Genomic DNA, 23,666 nt, shown 5'->3' with positions numbered 1-23,666 from the left:
AACAGACCATGTCAGCTGTATCTTCAGAATACATTAGGAATTTGATTACTTCTCACTGGCTTCCCTGCCAGCATCCCAGTCCAAGTCCCCTCACTGCTCACCTGGACACCTGCAGGAGTGAGCTAACTCGATTCCTGGCTCCACTCCTGCCAGCCTACAGTTGGCCCTCTAACTCCACTCTGGAGCTGCAATGATCGTCTTAAAATATAGAGGATGCCCTGTCACTCCCCTGTTCCAAGTCCTCCAACGTGTCCCCATTACACTCAGTATCATAATCAAGATCTTTTCATAGTTTAAAAGTCTCCACATGCTCTCATGCTTGATGTTCTCCTGAAACCTCATCTCCCATGCCCACCTTTCCCCTCATTCACACTGGTTATTGCTCAGGTCTCCTCACAACCTTGGCTATGCTGCTGGAATGTTCTTTCATAGGGCTCCCTCTGACACGTTATGTAGATGTCAGCTTAATTGTCACCTCCTCAGAGAGAACTTCCCGGATTTCCTGTCTAAAGGGTCCCACATACTCCCAGCCCCCGACTCAGGTCCCTGTCCTGAGCATTTAGCACAGATTTTGGGGTCACTGTGGCTGTCTTGTCCATTGGTGCCTTGAAAAGTATGGTCTAGTCTAGTGGGTGTTGCTTCTGTCCTGCGAAGCAGTGAACTGGAGGCCACACCGAGGATCCTGACACTTTTTCTCCCCATGCTTGGCCAGGTCCTGCAGATCTGCCCCAAGGACATGAGAGCTGACATCTGCGTGCACCTGAACCGCAAGGTGTTCAAGGAGCACCCGGCCTTCCGGCTGGCCAGTGACGGCTGCCTGCGGGCACTGGCCATGGAGTTCCAGACGGTGCACTGCGCCCCAGGGGACCTCATCTACCATGCGGGAGAGAGTGTTGACAGCCTCTGCTTTGTGGTCTCCGGCTCCCTGGAGGTGATCCAGGATGACGAGGTGGTAGCCATTCTAGGTAGGTGTTGCCTTTGCTGGATGGAAACCTGCTGGTACCTGGGGCTGGTTTAGCTACTGCCTTCAACCAGAAATGGCTCCACAGGGCAGGACCAATGGTTGACATCCATACATCTATCCAGCAAATATCTGAGTGCCTGTCTCGTACCAGGCAGTGTTTGAAGCACTTGGGATGTTTCAATGAAATAAATGGATTTTATCCTACAGGAGCTCTACTGGGGGGAGGTGAACAAACTAGCAGACATTTGTATACAGTGGAAGGGACATCTAACCCGGGATTCAGGTATTGGGGATGGCTTCCTGGAAGAAATGACATCTAAGTTGAAACCTAAAAAATGAATATGAGTTAACATGGTGAAAGGGAAGGGACAAAGGAGTATTCTAAGCAGAGGGGAAATCATGTGTGAAATCACCACAGAGAGAGAGAGAGAGAGAGAAGTCATGATTCATTTGTACAAGTGTGCGTACTCAGTGTGGCTGGAACACGCAGGGTAAGGAGGGGTGTGGTGAGAGATGAGTCTGGGAAGGGAGCTCTGAGCACTAGGCAGATCATGGCAGGCTCTGGAAACCAGGTTAAGGGACTTGGATTTTATTTTGGGGGAGCCAATGAAGGGTTTAAAGCAAGGGAGACCCACGATCAGATTTGTACTTTAGAAAGATAATTGTAGTTGCAGAGTTAATTGAAGGGGGAAGGCCGGGGTAGGGAGGTGAGCCTGGAGACCTGTTATCTAGGGGTAAGTTGGTGGAGCCCCGAACTAATATTTGTGGTGGGCAGAGGGAGAGAAGCAAATGGAGTTGACATATTGAAGAAGTAGAATCAACAGCACCTGATGATGGTTTGGCTGTGGGAGGAGAGGGAAGTCAATGAGGACTGCAAGATCTCTCACTTGGAAGCTTGGGAGGCGGTGTGCCAGGCACTGTAATAGGGAATGTGAGGAGAGGAAGAATGACATGGGGGAACATGTGGGTATTTGGTATTTGAGCATCAGTGGCCTTTGGGAGATTCATCTGGTTGCCTGAGGCAACTGCAGAACAGCTCTTTAGTGGGGGCATGTTTACGTCTCTGAGGGGGCAAAAGCCCTCATAATAATACCCATCATTTATGGTCATCTATTCTGTATCAGGCGTTTTACATACAGATTCTCAGTTCATCTTTACAGTAACCCTATAAAGTAGTTTTATTATCCCCATTTTGTAGATGAGACGCTGACAGCTCAGAGAGATTGAGGAACTTTCCCAAGTCTTCATAGCTGATGAGGTCCATGGAGCCAGCATCCTGGGGTCCCTCTGACTCCAGAACCTCTGCTCTGATCTATTTAGCATTACTTCATTCCCAGTGTTAGTATGTAGTTTGCTGGCCCATTCAATTGCCAGACACTGCTAGACATTGTGGGCTTCTTCTTTTTCTTTTTTTAATCTTTGGGTGTGCTTTTTTAGGAAACTGAGGCAGGGAGACACTGTTAAACTGAAGTTAGACTTGAGATTCAAACCAAGTATCAAGACATAGTATAGATAGTGTTTTTTTCTAAAGCCTAAACTTTGTTTCTGCTTGATTTGAGAGTATATGATATGCAGCCTCTTTTCTCCCCTGACCCCGAGCCAGCTTTCCCTCCTGATTATATTCTACTCAGGTTAAACCAAGGATGATTTGTATTCCTTCAGTGTGTGCTGGCAGATGGTGGGAGGGAGACTGGGATAGAGATTCAGTGGGGGATGGAGGCTGAAACTGTTTGTCGAAAGAAGTTTTGGATTCCTAGTGTCCACTGAACTCTACAGACAGGATTATTATTCTGTTCCTTGCCTTTCTCATCCACAGAGACATGAGATTTGACTGTGTGTAAGGAACAGCACACAGTAAGGGTAAAGCCGTTGCTTTAGTATCACTGCAGGGAAAGGATACTTATTTCTACCTTTAATACTAATCAGTGTCCCCAGTAAAGAGGACTTTCCTTTAGTAATAGCTCTCTCGGGACATTTGCCTGGCTGGGAAGAAGAGTCCCTAGTGACTAGTGGGCTTTCCTTTGAATTTGAATTTGATCCTTTGGTGTAGGGCATCTTTCACCCATTCCCTTCACTGATAGCTCACCATATGCCTTTCCAAGGAGTCTAGCCTCAGACCAGTGCCATCTCCCTTACATATTCATGCTCAGGCCTTCCTTATTGGCACCTCACCATGCCCCCCCCAACCCCAAGCTAAACAGCTGCACTATTAGGGGTTGGGTTTGGACACCTAGGCATGGAGGTAGGAAGAGCTGCAGAGGGTGAGGAAGGCAAATGATTACTTCCCAGCCCCGTCTCATTTCTCCTCAGCCTGGGCTTCTTGTGGGGAAGCAACCAGGGCTTGGTTCAATTTTGATTTATTTGGTCAATTGACTACTTCTCCAACTCCAGCCCTCCGCCTCGGGCCCTCCTGGGCCTCCTGCCAGCTCTAGCCAGCAGCGTGGATGGGGCCTCTGAAATAGCTCAGCAGCTTCAGATTCAAAGTGGTTGCTGCCCTCAAGCTGTCCAGACTTGAAAAAGCAGGTATCCCCAGGAGGCAGATTGGGTCCAGAAAGTAGGTCCAAGCTTGACGTCCTAAAGAATCTTTGACATTTCAAGAGGCTCTTATTCTTTAAAAGGATAACACAGGTCCTTTGAATGGACTTGACCTCTGGGCCAAGAGGTGTAAGAGAGTCCAAGCTCTTTTTCCCTTGGAAACTTCAGAGTTTTGTTGTTGTTCTCCTCTAATTAGAGTACCTTCTGCTCAATGAACTGAATTCAGTTTGTTCTTGTAGAGAGGGTTTAAGCATCCAGTAGCTATTAGAACTAGATCTTTAGTGTCCTTTGATGCCTTTCAGTTCAATCCAACTGAAATTTATTGAGGCAACTGTCACAGAGGTGGGGATGCATCAGTGGATCTAACATGAGCCCAGCCTTCAAGGAGCTGCTGCAAGGAGCTCCTCAAGGAGGAGACTAACATTATTTAAAAGGCACCAGTCACACTGCTTGGCAACTATTACCACAGAGAGAATACAGGTGCTTCTAGAAGGTTATAGGACATGTAACTATTGAGCAGCTACTGCACCCAGTGCTCCAATGAGAATAGCCAGGGAATCCTTAGTTACCATAAAACAGGAGGCTTTTGGAAAAAGCCCAGAACTCATCCATCTCATTCCTTTGGTCTCTAGTCTCTTGTTATCAGTTCACTCATTTACACTCTTCTCATTTGTTTCCTCCTTCCAGTTCTAACATTCCACCCCCGTTCTCTGTTTAATTTTAGCACAGGCTCCAAAAATGAGGAAAAGGGTCAGGACTCATAACTGAGTGTGTTTCGTATGTGTTAAAAATAAAACGCTTTCCAATAAAAGTTTTCTAGAAAAGTGTTTTTCAAACGTTCTTGACTCAATGTATATTGTATTATGAACTAATAAACACATGTGCACATGCACAATTATACATAAAACTCAGCACTTAACTCTTGCTGCATGAAATGCAACCTCGTGTTTTCTACTAGATTCTATTCACTTTCATTTAAAAAGAAATTGACTGTCATGACCCACTAAATTACTTACTTGACCTGCTCTCAGCCCGCAGTTTAAAAACGTGGTCCCACAAACACAGATGATCTCTCTCCTGGATTGAAAACCATGCTGTCCCCTGAGGACAGAGAATATACTAGATGATCTCATGTTTTCTCCTTTCCCTCTGAAGTTCTCTGCCTGATTTTTGAGGTGATACCCTCCTAATCTCCTTTTGGAATTCTCTTAGAAATCACTTCGTGGCTTCTCTAATTTAGTTTCTTGGCTCTTTGAAATAAATTCAAGCCTTTAGCCTGTGCATTTTATTCATTAGGTTTTTTTGAAGTAATCTTCTTCTAGTTTTTCATAGATACCAGGATAAAAAGTCACAGGTCCTCATTCTCTCCCTGCCCCTGTGGTACTCTCAGCATCTGCAAGTAAGTTATTATCTCAGTTCTGTGTTAGTTGACCAATGTAAATGAGGGATGAGCTTTCATCAGGGCTCAGCTTGAGTGTGATCCATCTCTCTGTGTTTCCATCTTATAAGCGCAGTGTTTAAATACTCCTGTTTCACTGTGATTTAGAATCCCTGTAGTAACTTTTATGGGTTTTGCATTTTAATACTTAATTTATATTTTAATCTCAGATCATCTTGTATCTTTTTGTTTTCTTTTGGTTCATCGTCTTGGGTGAGACAGACGTTTTTGTTGCCAGGCTACACTGAGCAGTGGAAAGAGCCCTGGACCTGGGACTGGAGATTTAACTGTAACCCCAGTTCTGCACTAATTCCCTGCAGGAGTTGCCACTAACTGGTTAAGTCTCCAAGGCCTCCTGTGGTTCTGCTAAGACCATCACACTGCATCCATTGCATGTTTACTCATCTGTCGCCTATGAGCTGAGGTCCTTTGGTTTCATATCTCTGGCATGGCCCAGCACATGGAAGGTACGGGGGGCTGTTTGCTGAATTGAGCTGAATTGAATTGAAAGGCAGAAGCTGGGCTGTGAAAGGCCCCATGGTCCAGAATAAGGAGCTGGACTTTATCTTGCGGGGGATGAGGGGCCCAGAGAGAGTTTTAAACATGGGAGTGACATGAAGATTTGGGTTCCACAAATATAGAGGCATGGAGGCTAACAGGGAGGCTCAGGTGAGAAATCATGAGGGCCTGAGTGAGGTGGTGGAAGGGAGATGGGGAAGAAGAGCCAGAGAGAGCGGGAGAGGGGGAACCTCCAGGATATGGAGCTGAGAACCCTGAAGGGCAGCATGGGACGTGGGCTGGAGAGGCAGATCTGGGCTAACCTGTTGACGTGTCTAAATGTGAGCCTGAGGAACTAGGTAGTGGGAAACCGCCAAGGGTGGTGAGTAAAGTGTGACACTGTTAGAGCTGTGATTTGCAAAAATTAACGAATTTGACATAGAGACAAGGAGACCAGTAGGTGACTGCAGCTTATAGTAAGGATGAAAGGTGTTATGGTGTGGGCAGGAGAAACCGAGACAGGAGTCGGGCTGCCAGATAAAACACAGATATCCAGTTAAATTTGAATTTCATATAAACAAAGAATAGTTTTTAGCTGAAGTATTTCCTAAATATTGATGGGGTATGTGTATGCTAAAATGTACCCATTTATCTGAAATTCAGATTTAACTGGGTGACCTGTATTTGCTGAATCTGGCATGGAAGGGTCAGGTGGCTGAGACATTCTGGGAGGAGAGTCTGAAAGGTTGTAAATAATAGGATGTGGGGAGCAGATACAGGGAGGTGAGAGGGGACTGACCCCCGGTGGGTGGAGAGATGGAGGCACCGGCAACAGAAGAAGCCAGTCAGGAGGAAGAGGTGGTGAGAGGGAAAGGTGATGAGCTCGGTTTGACTTGTTGCGTTTAAAGGCCAGTGGGGTATCCAAGTGGAGTGTTTAACAGCTACTCAGAAAGGCAGGTCTGGAACTGGGAAAAGAAGCCAGGGCTCAAGACAGAGATTTAGGATTCAGAGGAAAGAATAGGAACTTGGGGAGAAAAAATAGGTGCAGAGTTAATAGAGCTTTCTAAAGGAAATTCTCATAACTTTAGAGCCCAGAGAGAGGGGACTGGTTAAATCAAAAAATATGGTAAATCAAGGCAGTTGTTATGATGATGGTATAAGAAGTTTGATTGGAATGCAAAATGTTTCAAATATAATGTTAAGTGGAGAAAAAAGCAGAATATATAACTATATATGCAGTAACTCTAACTACATAAAAATGCATATGAGTGGAAGAAAGATGGAAAGTGTACCAACACGTTAACTGAAGCTTTCTGCATGGTGGTCTTAAGAGCCAATATTTTCTACTTTTCAATATATTTCATTTATTTTATATAATGCACATATATCCTTTTATAAGCAAAAGGGGAAAAATCAAGTCAATTTTGAATTCTTATCTGTAGCCATCCTGGAAAATTATCACCTGCTTTCAGTGGAAGATTTGTGATCTGTTCACTTAGTGGAGAGACATTTGGCTAATTTAATTTTATCTAACTGCAGTTGTGAGGAACAGAAGGAGAATTATCATGATGTTTCCAAGCCACTGCTTTAATGTAACCATTTATGTGTGGGCCCCCCTTCAGATAGCTATGCCAACATTGTTTCCTCAGACTCAGTATAGTCCCCACGAAGAAGGCTGGTGACCCATGTTGGGGTGAAATTTTAATTCCTTTAAGGAGAGCATTTGTATCATAGGGTAATTTCTAACATCCATCATTTTTATTTCTTCTTTTTAAATAGGTCCATAAATTTTCAGCTCAGCATTAAGCTGGATCAGAGTGAATTACGGAGTTTTTCTGAGCAGGTCAGCAAATTCCTTCTGGGGTCAGGCTGACAATGTAGCCACCTGAGGACACCAAGGTTCTTGCACTTGGACTGGGGGCCAGTCCTGTCCTCAAAGTCATCCATCCTAAGTCATTCATAGTCTTTCAAATCCTGTCCCACCTTACATTATTCCACTCAGACCCATCTTTTCATTGATCTGTTGATTAGTTCATTCCATAAAAATGCCAGGTGTAGTGCTGGGTCTTGGAGATACAACAGTGAACCAAACATACAGTCCTGGCATAGAACTAACAGTCTCACCAGGGAAACAGACAAGTGAATATACAGTTTCACGTATAAAATAGAGTGCCAAGAGTTGTAATAAGTACGAACAGGATGCTATGGGAACTTATAAGACAGGCATCTAATTCAGCCCAGCCAGAAGAAATCAAGGAAGGCTTCCTGACAGAGGTGGCATCTGAGCTGAGACTTCCATGATGAACTGAATTTCACCAGGTGCGTGGGAGTGGGGTGTGCTGAGCATAGGGGATTAAAGAGAGAGTGTTCCCTGGCAGAGGGGCAGCATCTGCAAAGACTTTAAAAGAGAAGAGTCACAAAATCGCATTTGTGTTTAGAAAGATCATCCTGGATACTGTGAAGAGAATGGATAGCAGGCAGGGAGACCAGTGAGGAGGGTGCTGAGAGATGAGAGAGGCCTGAACTGACTTAACAGCAGTGGGAATGGAGAAAAGTAGACAGATCCAAGAGATATCTGATAAATAAAATTATCAGAGCTTGGTCATTTATTGAATATGGAGACAAGAGAGTGGAGTCTGCAATGACTTGGACAACTTTCACAGGGAGGAGAAACACTGGAGGATGGGCAGGTTTCCCTAGGAGCAGGACCAGTTCCAGTTTTGAATCTGTGGATTTGAGCTAAGTTCAGGTATCCAGTGGGAGGTTCTACGGACTCAGAAGAGAGATCGAAGCTCGAGGTATAAACCTGGGGATCATTGTGATCCAGGTGACAATTGAAGCTAAGGGAGAGGCTGAGAAAACTTGAGGAGAGAGAGGAGGGTAAGAAGCAACAAGGTCTAGAGCAGAGCCCCAAGGAATACCAGTTAATATAGGACACATGTAGGACTCCGAGGTGGACTGCCATCAGAGGGGGAGAGACCAGGAGAGTGGGATGTCACAGAAGCCAAGGAGGGGCAGAAAAGGCCATTCTCAAATGCTACAGGACCACATTTCAGTGACTAGAAGATGCCATGGATGATAAGACACACCAGTATTCTATGGCCCACTGAGAAACAATGCTGCCAATTAAACTGTGACATATCATTGACTGTAAGGCATCTTCTGACGTCAGAGATAAAAAATGCTAAACAACTTAAGTATATCTTAGAATCAAAGAGCTTTAATATGTTGAAGACTAAAAACTATCTTTTAGGCTGTTATCAGGAAAAGAGTTATTGACCACGGGTGAGCATAATGTTGAGTATAGGGTCAGAGCAAGATTAGAGGAGCTTGAGAAATGAAGAGAGTGGGAGTTGGGTTCAGGGGTGCTTCATAATTTGCATACATCTCTCCCAGAGTTCTGAACCAAGAGAGATAATAAGTAAGATGGGTACCAGTCAAAATATCAACTTTTATTTTTGTGATAAAGCTAATATCGGGGAATATGCATTATATTTGCATCAAAGAAGGCTTCCCAATATTAAGCCCCAGGATTAGACCCACCCTTGTGTTGCTGACCAGCACAAGCCTACCCCTGTGAGGGTCTCTCCTGTATCTTTGGTGGCAAGAGGGACAGAGAGAACAAGCTCCTGGCAAGCAGATCCCAAGGAGAGCGAAGGGGCTGGCCTGCACACGTGCAGGGTCTCCTCCCAAACTTATTAATCAGATGAGAGCACGAGGGAGGCCAGGAGTGTGGTGCACCTGAAGCTGTCTTCTGGGCAGGAAACATCAGGAATAGGAACAAATCATTCCCCCCTTGATAGTCAGAGCATGGAGGCAATGTAAATAACAACACCAAGAAATTGAGCCCTGAAAGAAAAGAGAACATAGCCCAAACCAACTCTCTTCATTCCTGACCATCTAGCTTTCCCCCTGCTGCTTGAAGGGATTATCCATCTTTTTCATGTATCTGAATTCTCTTGCCTCACCGTAGAAGGCTAGCTCCATTACCTTTTTCTCTATGAAATCTCTCTAGTTCTGCCTAGACTAGCCTCCCACATATCTTGGTATTACATTTTGGTTTGTTTTAACTTCACTGTTACATACATGTAGGTTTTGTCTCATTTTGTAAGCCCCTTGAACATAGAGATGATGTCCTATCTTTTTGTTCTATCTCCCTTAATTGCTGGAACACTGCCTGATCCATAATAGGTCAGGCCAAATTGCTGAACTGGTTTGAATTGTGTGCAGAAGGCTGGTGAGACGTAACCCCACGTTTGGGAACTCCCAATCTCATAGCTGCCTGGGAGAATCAGAGGCAGTTCACATCGCACCTGGTGTATGACGTTACAGATTCTTGTGTGGGTTTCATTAACCAGGTATGTGGCTGAACCACAGCATGGTCCCATCCCTAATACAGAGACGGTTTGCAGAAGAGCAGAACAATTGTTCTCCTTTGTACCAACTTCAAAAGAAAACAAATGGGGCTTCCCTTGTGGCGCAGTGGTTGAGAGTCCGCCTGCCAATACAGGGGACACGGGTTCATGCCCCGGTCCGGGAAGATCCCACATGCCGTGGAGCGGCTGGGCCCGTGAGCCATGGCCGCTGAGCCTGCGCGTCCGGAGCCTGTGCTCTGCAACGGGAGAGGCCACAGCAGTGAGAGGCCTGCGTACCGCCAAAAAAAAAAAAAAAAAAAGAAAAGAAAACAAATGTTTCTTGAACATCTCTGAACTCTCCTACAAAGCCTAACATGAGACCAAACCTTTCTAGAAGGAGACACCCCTCTGAGAAGTGGGGTGAACTGCACACCTGTCCCTGGAGCCATGCCTCCTGAGCATCTCCAGTCCCTGCTTTCTCTGTCAACAAAAAAAAATTCAGTAAAACATGTTGGCTCAGCACCTGACATCACAACACAATCCGATACTATCTGGCACTTAAAGCTAAGGCTTTATTCCTAGTAGTAGATCTTCATGGCTTGGATGGGAAGGCAAATTGATGAGATTTCCACTATGTCTGTCTGTCTTTGATGTACATTCTCATGTCTCTAAACTGCAGCAGATGAAGCAGAGGCCACAGACTGCCAGCAGCATTTTTTTTTTCCAGTAAGAACAAGAAGGGCTTGGTGGTTTCACTACAGATAAGAGGAGGCAAAATTTACGAGGTGTCAGAACTCTGCTTAGCTACTGTCCCCCATGGTCTCAGATAATGCAAGGGAAATGTCCATAAGCGCATGTGGGAGAGTTAACTATTCCAAAATTAGCTTGAAAGCCTGGACTTTATCACCTTTGGGGTGAGGTACATGGGGGATGCCTGAAGCGGGGTCCCTGGCCAGTGCCTGGCCTCATGCACAGGGACCCCTCAGCAGATCCTGGCCCCCTGTCCCTAGTCAGGGCTGGTGTGGGAGGTGGGTGGGTACCACCAAGGTGTTTAACTTAAGTCGTTGGAGCTTTTGCTCTGAATGTGCTGCCAGAATGTGCCTCCATCGTCACGTCCATCTAGTCCTTCAGAGGTGCGGAAGCCCATGCTTTTTCCTGGAGCAGGTGAAGAAAGAAGATGTGTGTATACCTGCCCCCACAGAACCCAACACACTGTACTGCCCCAGTGGACCATGGACTCCTGAATTGGCTAGGATGTGGATTCAGCTGCTCCAGCAAAAACCCGAAATAATAGAAGCTTACACAAGACAGAAACTTGTTTTTCTCTCGTGGAGCCAACTGTCCAGGTATAGAGGGCTGGTGTGGCAGCTTCATGGTGTCAGGCACCCAACCTCCTTCTAGCCTGTTGCTTCATCCTAACGAGGTTGTCCCCTTGGCCTCCTGGTCCAAGAGAGCTCACATCTTGTTCCAGCCAGGAGGAAGCGGGGAGAGGGGAAGGGCAGGGCATGACCCTAGAGGTGGCACACATACTTCTGCACCCCCCCCCCCTTTTTAAGCACATTCTCTGCATTCAAAGACCTTATTCTTTTTTAAATTATTATTAATTTATTTATTTATTTTTGCTGTGTTGGGTCTTCGTTTCTATGCGAGGGCTTTCTCTAGTTGTGGCAAGTGGGGGCTACTCTTCATCGCTGTGTGCGGGCCTCTCACTATCGCGGCCTCTCTTGTTGGGGAGCACAGGATCCAGACGCGCAGGCTCAGTACTTGTGGCTCACGGGCTTAGTTGCTCCGCGGCATGTGGGATCCTCCCAGACCAGGGCTCGAACCCGTGTCCCCTGCATTAGCAGGCAGATTCTCAACCACTGCACCACCAGGGAAGCCCCCACCCCTCCCCTTTACCAGAGCTCAGACAAATGGCCACATTTAGCTGTAGTGCAGTCTTTCTTCTGGTCATCTTTGTGCCCAGCTATAAGGCATGGGTTTTATTTCCATAAGAGGAGAGAATGGTTCTGGGGAACATGTGGATTCCTAGGCCATGGCTCCTTAAGGTCAAGGCTGTCCCTCATTTATCCTCTTTCCCATCACCTAGCATGGTGCCCACCCCAGCTAGGGCTCCCTAAATGTTGACTGAAGAGGAGGCTGCTTGAGAGAGGGGATGCAGAAGACAACCCACTGGGAGCATTTCGTGGCCTCTCCCAATGTGGAGGCTGCATGGCAGTGGGGGAAAAGCCCATGGGTCACGGACAATCATTTAAACCTCTCTGGAGCTCTCTCTTCTCTTTCAAACGGGGCTGATGATCCCTGTGGAATTTGCTTCACCGGGCTGTTATAGAGGACTCTTCTTTTATTGTGGCTATTATTTTTTGAGCACCTACTCTGTTCCAAGCACAGTGCTAAGTGCTTTGTTCACATTATTTCATGTAAGCCTTCAAACAGCCCTGTGAGGTGGGTATTATTACCACATTTTCTAGCTGAGTGAACTGAGACTGGGAGAGGTTAGGAAGGTGCCTAGTGCCTTTGCTTTATTTATGCATCCAACAACCATTGAACGCCAGCTGTGTGCCCAAGACCCTGCTGGGGACCCGGCAATGACAGGGATGAGGAGTGTTTGCAGAGTGCAGGGGCACACGTAATGGGGAGCTGCTCTGGTCAAGGGTCAGGGAGGAGGTGTGGGTGTAGTTCGAGGCATGAGAAGGAGTTATCCAGACCAAGGAGCAGGGCGGAATGTCTGAGGCTGTGCGGAGACGGCCCAGAGGTGAGCCAGGAGCCGGACTTGGAGGAAGTCTGAGAACCCACTGTGACTAGAGGCAGAGAGTGAGGGGGAGGGGCTGGCAAGGAGCTGCTCCAGCACCCAGCAAGACAGACCTGAGCTTGAAGCCAGCTTGTCTGGCCCTGAAGCCTGTGTTGAGAGAGTGGATGATAAAGTACTTGGAAAATGTGCTGGGGGAAGTACCAGGGAGGAGGAGATTTGGGCAAGTTCTCTTTGTGTCTTAGACATGATTCTGAGGACCCAGGAGAGGACCTGGATTTCACATGCCTGGTGTCTATCCTGAATCCAGGAGGTCTGAGAACTCTCCCTGTCCTCATCCTCATCCTCCTGAACTATCCAGTTCAGTGGGTGTGCACAGTCTGCTCAGGACTTGCCTGGAGGGATTAATCCAGCTTCTTTGTTATGTCCCATAAGCAGAATTATCCCAAGGGCCAGGAGAGAGAATGGCTCTCCCTCAGAGCCTCTCTCGACTATGCCAGGATCTCTACAGCCACATGTCACCATCCTGATGCAGTGAGTGACAAGGCCCCTCTAGTCTCGAGATGGCTTGAGGGCAGAGGACTTCCTGATGCCCCAGAGAGGAGGAATAAAGGCACTAGGGATGGCCCTCACTGCCGTCTATATTCCTGGCACCTCTCTCAGCACCCTGGGTGGAGCTCCTAACAGCGTTGCTATCACATGCTCACTGTAGAGTCTGGAAGGTGCTTAGATGAGTTTGCAGCTGAATGAGGAGACCAGGCATTTTCGTCAAAGGATTACAAAATATACTGTCCACACTCATCCCTGCAGGCAAGTGAAGGAGCAGATAATCCAAAACCTGGAGAACCCAGAGGCTTCCGAATGGCTTTCAGTCCTGTTAAAGAGACATATCCTGTGCCTCAGGACCTTTGCACGTGCTGTTCCCTCTCCCTGGAATCATCTCTGTGCTATGTTTTTATGCTGGTTCACTGGGACTCATCCTTTAGGTCTCAGCTCAGACGCCACATCTTACTGGAAGCCTGAGCTTGAGCCAGATACCCCTCCTGTACTCTCCGCATCATAGCCCCTAACATGTTAGAATCACCTGAGTCTCTCTCAACTCCACTGCATCTGTCATCCCACTGCTATACCTCAGCACCCAGAACAGTGCCTGCCAAGAATTGCATGAATAACCAAATTAGTTATTTCTCAGTGGTGTGGGCCTAGAAATGGCTGATGATTTTAGCAGCATATGATGACTTTAACTGCAGAATTATGTTTCGCTTAGTACAGGATACCACTGTGAGTGGTCTTTATAAGAGGACATGATAGGGAATAGTGAAGAGAAGCAGCTGGAGTTTTACTTTTGCTCTGACCCCTCTGGTCCGCCAAGCTCACTCACAGCCAGTCTTTTAAAAACGGGGCTTTTTCTGGAGTGTTCTAAACTCGGTTGTCCATTTCTGCAACTCTTTAATATTCAGTAGGCTGTGGATCTTCTCAGGTCCCCGAGTCCCAGCACCTCTTGAATTGTCCCCAATCACCCCACTTAACTCTCCCAATCCCCAACTCCCATCTTCCTTCCCAATTCAGCCTCTGCAAGTGGCTGTTCCAGCCTCTGCCCTTGATGACACCAAATTGTCCACAGGGTGTTTGTTTCCTCCTGAGCTGGACTCCTTGCAGAGATCTCCCCTCCCTCTCTCCTGGTGCCACCTTAGCCCTGTGTCCCAAATCCCACCTCTGTTTTGTGAATGTTCCTCAGCCCCACGTTTGTACCCCAGAGGACTGTTTATGTCTATGGCAAAAGTGGAGGCTCAGTAAAGAAAGCTGCATATAATTGGGGGTGGGAGGGGAGGAGGATTAATTATCACAGGGATGTTTGCTTGGAGTTTTAATGAGACTGCCTTTTCCCTTATTCCCCCTCCCTTTTTTTTCTTTTTCTTTTTCCCCCAGCTCAGAATATCCACTTAGAATGCCTTTTAGAATCTTAGAACCTTAGGTTTTAACATTCTGCACCCAGCACCTCAGTGTAATAAATAAATCAATAAGCTGAGGGTCTCAAGAAGTTTGATTGCCGACTGCATTGGGGTACCTTTTGTTCTTCGGCAAATGATCGTTTCACACTAGGGAACAAGAGATGAATGTGGTTATAGAGTTTGTCCTGGCCTCCGATTTGTAACCCTGACCTGGGAAGTCAGTATTCCAGCGATGTGTGTAACTTACAAGCAGCTTGCCAAATGCTCTATGTCCTTCCCTTTGACAGTTTTCCCAAGTTATATGTGTCATAACCTTATTTCTCATTTGCCAGAATAGTCTTGGGTTTGTTTTGAATCTGACAGGTCCTCTGACACCACATTCTTAAATCTCACTAACAGGTCATTTATACCAAAAAGGCTGCCTTGACAGGAAGAAAGATTGTATGATTTTCAATTTGGGTTGAAAATCAAATGCAAGCTATGACAACACTGAGACTTCCTAGACCCTACAAGTTAATCATGATTATCTTACCTTGAAATACCTTTTGTAGTAGGAACTCGTCTCCATTTATTGTTTCTGTCAAAACCTTTGAATACTCTTCACAATGGGAATATTGTCATTTCTAAAGATGCACTGACTTATTTCCTGGAGTGTTTCAAACACAATATGTTTGCCCTTTGTTGTATGCAGTAGATATGCTCCTGAAGAGTTGTTTATAAACTGAATTTTTACAAATAAACTCATATGTTAAATGCACATGAGGGGCTATTATTTTACTTTATGGGTTCTTTTATAATTAGAAAGACTACTCTTAATTCATTTGAGAATGTTCACATATTGGGCTTTGTTTAAATGAAGTAATATTTTTTCTGATTACAAAATATTACACTTTAATTGAGTAAAAGCATAAATAAGGAAAATCACAATTTGTAAATCCACCTCCCCATCCCCAGGTAACACAGTTAATATTTTGATGTATTTTCATTGAGTCTTTTTTTTTGTCCATTCTTATGACATGGGAACATAATGACTACATTGCTAACTGACCCACATTTCCCCACTTCATGTCTTCAAAAATTTTCCCTCATATTTTTTTCTGTAGCTTTTTTTTTTTTTTTTTTTTTTTTTGCGGTATGCGGGCCTCTCACTGTTGTGGCCTCCCCCGTTGCGGAGCACAGGCTCCGGATGCGCAGGCTCCGGACGCGCAGGCTCAGCGGCCATGGCTCACGGGCCCAGCCGCTCCGCGGCATATGGGATCCTCCCAGACCGGGGCACGAACCCGCATCCCCTGCATCGGCAGGCGGACTCTCAACCACTTGCGCCACCAGGGAGGCCCTGTAGCTTTTTTTTGAATTTTATTTATTTTTTTATACAGCAGGTTCTTATTAGCCATCCATTTTATACATGTCAATCCCAATCTCCCAATTCATCACACTACCATCCCCCACCCCCCACCACTTTCCGCCCTTGGTGTCTATATGTTTGTTCTCTACATCTGTGTCTCAATTTCTGCCCTGAAAACCGGTTCATCAGTACTATTTTTCTAGGTTCCACATATATACATTACATTAATATACAATATTTGTTTTTCTCTTTCTGACTTACTTCACTCTGTATGACAGTCTCTAGATCCATCCAAGTCTCTACAAATGACCCAATTTGTTCCTTTTTATGGCTGAGTAATATTCCATTTTATATATATGTACCACATCTTCTTTATCCATTTGTCTGTTGATGGGCATTTAGGTTGCTTCCATGACCTGGCTATTGTAAATAGTGCTGCAATGAACATTGGGGTGCATGTGTCTTTTTAAATTATGGTATTCTCTAGGTATATGCCCAGTAGTGGGATTGCTGGGTCATATAGTAGTTCTATTTTTAGTTTTTTAAGGAACCTCCATACTGTTCTCCATAGTGGCTGTAGCAACTTACATTCCCAGCAACAGTGCAAGAGGGTTCCCTTTTCTCCACACCCTCTCCAGCATTTGTTGTTTGTAGATTTTCTGATAATGCCCATTCTAACTGGAGTGAGGTGATGCCTCAATGTAGTTTTGATTTGCATTTCTCTAATAATTAGTGATGTTGAGCAGCTTTTCATGTGCTTCTCGGCCATCTGTATGTCTTCTTTGGAGAAATGTCTATTTAGGTCTTCTGCCCATTTTTGGATTGGGTTGTTTTTTTTTTTTTAATATTGAGCTGCATGAGCTGTTTATATATTTTGGAAATTAATCCTTTGTCAGTTGATTCGTTTGCAAATATTTTCTCCCATTCTGAGGGTTGTCTTTTCGTCTTGTTTATAGTTTCCTTTGCTGCACAAAAGCTTTTAAGCTTCATTAGGTCCCATTTGTTTATTTTTGGTTTTATTTCCATTACTCTAGGAGGTGGATCAAAAAAGATCTTGCTGTGATTTGTGTCATAGAGTGTTCTTCTTATGTTTTCCTCTAAAAGTTTTATAGTGTCCAGTCTTACATTTAGGTCTTTAATCCATTTTGAGTTTATTTTTGTGTGTTTTGAGTTTATTTTGAGTTTATTTTTGTGTATGGTGTTAGGGAGTGTTCTAATTTCATTCTTTTATGTGTAGCTGTCCAGTTTTCCCAGCACCATTTATTGAACAGACTGTCTTTTCTCCATTGTGTATCCTTGCCTCCTTTGTCATAGATTAGTTGACCATAAGTGCATGGGTTTACCTCTGGGCTTTCTATCCTGTTCCATTGATGTCTATTTCTGGTTTTGTGCCAGTACCATATTGTCTTGATTAACGTAGCTTTGTAGTATAGTCTGAAGTCAAGGAGTCTGATTCCTCCAGCTCTGTTTTCTCCCTCAAGACTGCTTTGGCTATTTGGGTTCTTTTGTGTTTCCATACAAATTTTAAAATTTTTTGTTTCTAGTTCTGTAAAAAATGCCATTGGTAATTTGATAGGGATTGCATTGAATCTGTAGATTGCTTTGGGTAGTATAGTCATTTTCACAATATTCTCCCAATCCAAGAACATGGTATATCTCTCCAAATGTTTGTATCATCTTTAATTTCTTTCATCAGGGTCTTATAGTTTTCTGCATATAGGTGTTTTGTCTCTAGGTAGCTTTATTCCTAGGTATTTTATTCTTTTTGTTGCAGTGGTAAATGGGAGTGTTTCCTTAATTTCTCTTTCAGATTTTTCATCATTAGTGTATAGGAATGCAAGAGATTTTTGTGAATTAATTTTGTATCCTGCAACTTTACCAAATTCATTGATTAGCTCTAGTATTTCTCTGGTGGCATCTTTAGGATTCTCTATATCTGCAGACAGTGACAGTTTTACTTCTTCTTTTCCAATTTGTATTCCTTTTATTTCTTTTTCTTCTTTGATTGCCGTGGCTAGGACTTGCAAAACTATGTTGAATAAAAGTGGCAAGAGTGGACTTCCTTGTCTTGTTCCTGATCTTAGAGGAAATACTTTCAGTTTTTCACCATTGAGAATGACGTTTGCTGTGGGTTTGTTGCATATGGCCTTTATTATGTTGAGGTAGGTTCCCTCTATGCCCACTTTCTGGAGAGTTTTTATCATAAATCGGTGTTGAATTTTGTCAAAAGCTTCTTCTGCATCTATTGAGATGACCATATGGCTTCTATTCTCCACTGTGTCAGTATGGTGTATCACATTGATTGATTCACGTATATTGAAGAATCTTTGCCTGGAATAAATCCCACTTGATCGTGGTGTATGATCCTTTTAATGTGTTGTTGGATTCTGTTTGCTAGTATTTTGTTGAGGATTTTTGCATCAATATTCATCAGTGATATTGGTCTGTAATTTTCTCTTTTAGTAGTATCTTTGTCTGGTTTTGGTATCAGGGTGATGGTGGCCTCGTAGAATGACTTTGGGAGTGTTCCTTCCTCCGCAGTGTTTTGGAAGAGTTTGAGAAGGGTGGGTGTTAGCTCTTCTCTAAATGTTTGATAGAATTCACCTGTGAAGCCATCTGGTCCTGGACTTTTGTTTGTTGGAAGATTTTTAATCACAGTTTCAATTTCATTACTTGTGATTGGTCTGTTAATATTTTCTATTTCTTCCTGGTTCTGTCTTGGAAGATTATACCTTTTTAGGAATTTGCCCATTTCTTCCGGGTTGTCCATTTTATTGGCATAGAGTTGCTTGTAGTAGTCTCTTAGGATGCTTTGTATTTCTGCAGTGTCTGTTGTAACTTCTCCTTTTTCATTTCTAATTTTATTGATTTGAGTCCTCTCCCTCTTTTTCTTGATGCATCTGCTAATGGTTTATCAATTTTGTTTATCTTCTCAAAGAACCACCTCTTAGTTTTATTGATCTTTGCTATTGTTTTCTTTGTTTCTATTTCATTTATTTCTGCTCTGATCTTTATGATTTGTTTCCTTCTACTCACTTTGGGTTTTGTTTGTTCTTCTTTCTCTAGTTCCTGTAGGTGTACGGTTAGATTGTTTATTTGAGATATTTGTTGTTTCTTGAGGTAGGCTTGTACTGCTATAAACTTCCCTCTTAGAACTGCTTTTGCTGCATCCATAGGTTTTGGATCGTCATGTTTTCATTGTATTTTTTGATTTCTTCAGTGATCTCTTGCTTATTTAGTAACGTATTGTTTAGCCTCCATGTGTTTGTGTTTTTTCCTCTGTAATTGATTTATAATCTCATAGCATTGTGGTCAGAAAAGATGCTTCATATAATTTCAATTGTCACAAATTTACTGAGGCTTGATTTGTAACCCAGGATGTGATCTATCCTGGAGAATGTTCTGTGCGCACTTGAGAAGAAAGTGTAATCTGCTGCTTTTGGATGGAATGTCCTATAAATATCAATTAAATCTATCTGGTCTATTGTGTCCTTTAAAGCTTGTGTTTCCTTATTAATTTTCTGTTTGGATGATCTGTCCATTGGTGTAAGTGAGGTGTTAAAGTCCCCCACTGTTATTGTGTTACTGTCAATTTCCTCTTTTGTAGCTGTTAGCAGTTGCCTTATGTATTGAGGTGCTCCTATGTTGGGTGCATATATATTTATGATTGTTATATCTTCTTCTTGGATTGATCCCTTGATCATTATGTAGTGTGCTTCCTTGTCTCTTGTAACATTCTTTATTTTAAAGTCTATTTTATCTGATATGAGTATTGCTACTCCAGCTTTCTTTTGATTTCCATTTGCATGAAATATCTTTTTCCATCCCTTCTCTTTCAGTCTGTATGTGTCCCTAGGTCTGAAGTGCATCTCTTGTAGACAGCATATATATGAATCTTGTTTTTGTATCCATTCAGCGAGCTTGTATCTTTTGATTGGAGCATTTAATCCATTCACGTTTAAGGTAATTATTGATATGTATGTTCCTATGACCATTTTCTTAATTGTTTTGGGTTTGGTTTTGTAGGTCCTTTTCTTCTCTTGTGTTTCCCACTTAGAGAAGTTCCTTTAGCATTTGTTGTAGAGCTGGTTTGTTGGTGCTGAATTCTCTTAGCTTTTGCTTGTCTGTAAAGCTTTTGATTTCTCCATTGAATCTGAATGAGATCCTTGCCGGGTAGAGTAATCTTGGTTGTAGATTCTTCCCTTTCATCACTTTAAATATGTCATGCCACTCCCTTCTGGCTTGTAGAGTTTCTGCTGAGAAATCAGCTGTTAACATTATGGGAGTTCCCTTGTATGTTATTTGTCATTTTCCCTTGATGTTTTCCATAATTTTTCTTTGTCTTTAAGTTTTGCCAGCTTGATTACTATGTGTCCCAGCATGTTTCTGCTTGGGTTTGTCCTGTGTGGGACTCTCTGCGATTCCTGGACTTGGGTGGCTATTTCCTTCCCATGTTAGGGAAGTTTTCGACTCTAATCTCTTCAAATATTTTCTCAGGTCCTTTCTCTCTTCTCCTTCTGGGACCCGTATAATGTGAATGTTGTTGCATTGAATGTTGTCCCAGAGGTCTCTTAGGCCATCTTCATTTCTTTTCATTCTTTTTTCTTTATTCTCTTCCACAGCAGTGAATTCCACCATGCTGTCTTCCAGGTCATTTATCCGTTCTTCTGCCTCAGTTCTTCTGGTATTGATTCCTTCTAGTGTATTTTTCACTTCAGTTATGTTATTTTTCATCTCTGTTTGTTTGTTCTTTAATTCTTCTAGCTGTTTGTTCTTTAATTCTTCTAGGTCTTTGTTAAACATTTCTTGCATCTTCGCCTCCATTCTTTTTCTGAGGTCTTGGATCATCTTCATTATCATTATTCAGAATTCTTTTTCTGGAAGATTTTCTATCTCTACTTCATTTAGTTGTTTTTCTGGGGTTTTATCTTCATCTGGTACATAGCCCTCTGCCTTTCATTTTGCCTATCTTTCTGTGAATGTGGTTTTTGTTCCACAGGCTGCAGGATTGTAGTTCTTCTTGCTTCTGCTGTCTGCCCTCTGGTGGATGAGGCTATCTAAGAGGCTTGTGCAAGTTTCCTGATGAGAGGGACTGGTGGTGAGTAGAGCTGGCTGTTGTTCTGGTGGGCAGAGCTCAGTAAAACTTTAATTTGCTTGTCTGCTGATGGGTGGGGCTGGGTTCCCTCCCTGTTGGTTGTTTGGCCTGAGGCAACCCAACACTGGAGCCTACCCGGGCTCCTTGGTGGGGCTAATGGCAGACCCTGGGAGGGCTGATGCCAAGGAGTACTTCCCAGAACTTCTGCTGCCAGTGTCCTTTTCCTCACGGTGAGACAGAGCCAACCCCCTGCCTCTGCAGGAGACCCTCCAACACTAGCAAGTAGGTCTGGTTCAGTCTCCTATAGGGTCACAGCTCCTTCCCCTGGGTCCTGGTGCACACACTACTTTGTGTGTGCCCTCCAAGAGTGGAGTCTCTGTTTCCCCCAGTCCTGTCGAAGTCTTGCAATCAAATCCAACTAGCTTTCAAAGTCTGATCCTGTAGGAATTCCTCCTCCCGTTGCCAGACCCCCAGGTTGGGAAGTCTGCTGTGGGCACAGAATCTTCACTCCAGTGGGTGGACTTCTGTGGTATAAGTGTTCTCCAGTTTGTGAATCACCCACCCAGCAGTTATGGGATTTGATTTTATTGTGATTGTGCCCCTCCTACCATTTCATTGTGGCTTCTTCTTTGTCTTTGGATGTGGGGTATCTTTTTTGTTGAGTTCCAGTGTCTTCCTGTCAATGATTGTTCAGCAGTTAGTTGTGATTCCAGTGCTCTCACACGAGGAAGTGAGAGCACATCCTTCTACTCTGCCATCTTGAACTTATCTTCTATAGCTTTTTAAATTGAAGTATAGTTGACATACAATATTATATGTTATGGGTATACAGAATAGTGATTGACAATTTTTAAAGGTTATATTCCATTTATAGTTATTAGAAAATGTTGGCTATATTCCCCATGTTGTACAGTATGTCCTTGTATCTTAGCTTGTACCTCTTATTCCCTTACCCCTATATTCCCCTCCCCCTTCCCTCTCCCCACACTGATAACCACTAGTTTGTTCTCTGTATCTGTGAGTCTGCTTCTTTTTTGTTTTATTCACTAATTTGTTGTATTGTTTTTAGACTCCACATGTAAGTAATGTCATACAGTATTCGTTTTTCTTTGACTTATTTCACTTAGCATAATACCCTCCAAGTCCATCCCTGTTGCTTCAAGTGGCAACATTTCATTCTTTTTTATGGCTGAGTAGTATTCCATTGTGTGTTTGTGACATGTATACACACATACACCACATCTTCTTTATTCAGTCATCTGTTGATGGAAGCTTAAGTTGCTTAAAGGAAGTAATCTTAATAAGAATTAGGCAAGATTACCAATGGTCTACTCTCAATAGTTCTGGTTTAGTTATACCACATTTGATCAGAGTAGGAGACTGCAGAACTTGTAAATTCTGCATTTTCTCACTGATGGGCAAACTGCTCACTTAGGAGAACCTGCCCATTAGAGCCACCTCTAGCTCTTTCTCATCTCTTTATTTCAGGGAAGGAAGTGGGGTGTCAGTTCAGAGCTGGGATGATTTTCAGTGTTCTGCTGGAATATTAGGTAAACCATTAAGTAATTTCTCATGGGCCTCTCATCCTAGAATTCCATGATTCTGTGTGTTCTGGTTATCTGTTTCTGCTTAACAAACAGCTCCTAAATTTAGTGGCTTAAGAAATTAATTGTTTCTCATGATTCTGTGGGTTGTTTGGCTCAGCTGGCTGGTTCTCCCTTGAACTTCCCACGTGTGGTTGCTGTCCAGCATTGGCTGGGGCTACAGTCATCTGAAGGCTCGACCAGGCTGGATGGCCAAAATGGCTTGCTTACATGACTGACAGAGCCTGGCTGTCCCTAGATCACTTCTATGTGACCTCTTGTGTGGTTTGTTCTTCTCAAAACATGGTGGTTGGGTCCAAGAGGGAGCATCCTGAGAGTAAGTGTTCCAAGAGACACAGGCAGAAGCTACAAGTCTTCTTATGACCCTGCCTGAAAATCCTGGAACATCATTTCTGCCACATTCTATTGGTGAAGGCGAGAGATTAAAGTGAGTTCAGATTCAAGGAAAGGGAATTAGGCTTTGCCTCTTGAAGTAAGTTGCAGTATATGTGTAGGGTCCATTTTTTTTTTTACTATTTACCATACTGCATGTCAGAAAAAGAGAATTCTCTAAGAGAATAGGATTACATAATTATGAAAGGTGTGAGAGGCATTGCAGAGCAGTAAAGAGGGGTTATAGAATGCTCCATATGTATTAATGAATTGGCCAGCCTTTTTGGTGAGGACTCCATGCTAGGGAGCACACACTGAATGAACCTCTCTCCATGGAAGCCAGGTGGTATCACACTGAGAGAAACATTACCATCCGCTGGCCCCTGCCCTACATTAGCCCACTCATATAACAGATGGCTGAAAAATACCTGGTAAGGGAATTTAAATAGCACAGTTTTAAAGGCATATTTACCTAAATGCTACCCCAAGCATGTATCCTACTCATATTGAGTTGGTGAAACCGTCTTCATAAATTAGAACTACACATTATTTCACAAACACATAGAGTAATGTGTCCAGTATACTTGCTTTTCAGCGCACATCGTGGAGGTGCTTAGAGAAGGCTGTACCCGTGGAGTACCTTATATACTTAGAGTGGACACTTTTTGGTGTTTTAGAAAAAGTCAAATTCTGTCCAGATGCTTAGAACTCTAATTACCTCCTTAGCCTGAATTAGGAAAACAGTTGCCCTGTAAATCA

General features: G+C 43.7%; 1 protein-coding gene across 2 annotated transcripts in view; it reads left to right on the top strand.

Annotated features, from left to right (window-relative positions):
* The window catches only part of KCNH1 (potassium voltage-gated channel subfamily H member 1), a 420,384-nt gene that overhangs the window by 305,351 nt on the left and 91,367 nt on the right, over window positions 1–23,666 (top strand). For both annotated transcript variants that reach the window (XM_060088399.1, XM_060088398.1), the window contains exon 9: window positions 713–965. In XM_060088399.1, the coding sequence (XP_059944382.1) occupies window positions 713–965 (253 nt within the window). The remainder of the gene's footprint in view (window positions 1–712; window positions 966–23,666) is intronic.

Source organism: Mesoplodon densirostris, chromosome 2, assembly GCF_025265405.1.
Source record: "Mesoplodon densirostris isolate mMesDen1 chromosome 2, mMesDen1 primary haplotype, whole genome shotgun sequence".
In the NCBI taxonomy this organism is placed as follows: Eukaryota; Metazoa; Chordata; class Mammalia; order Artiodactyla; family Ziphiidae; genus Mesoplodon; species Mesoplodon densirostris.
Note: the sequence above shows the minus strand (reverse complement) of the source record. Positions and strands in the feature narration are given on the sequence as shown.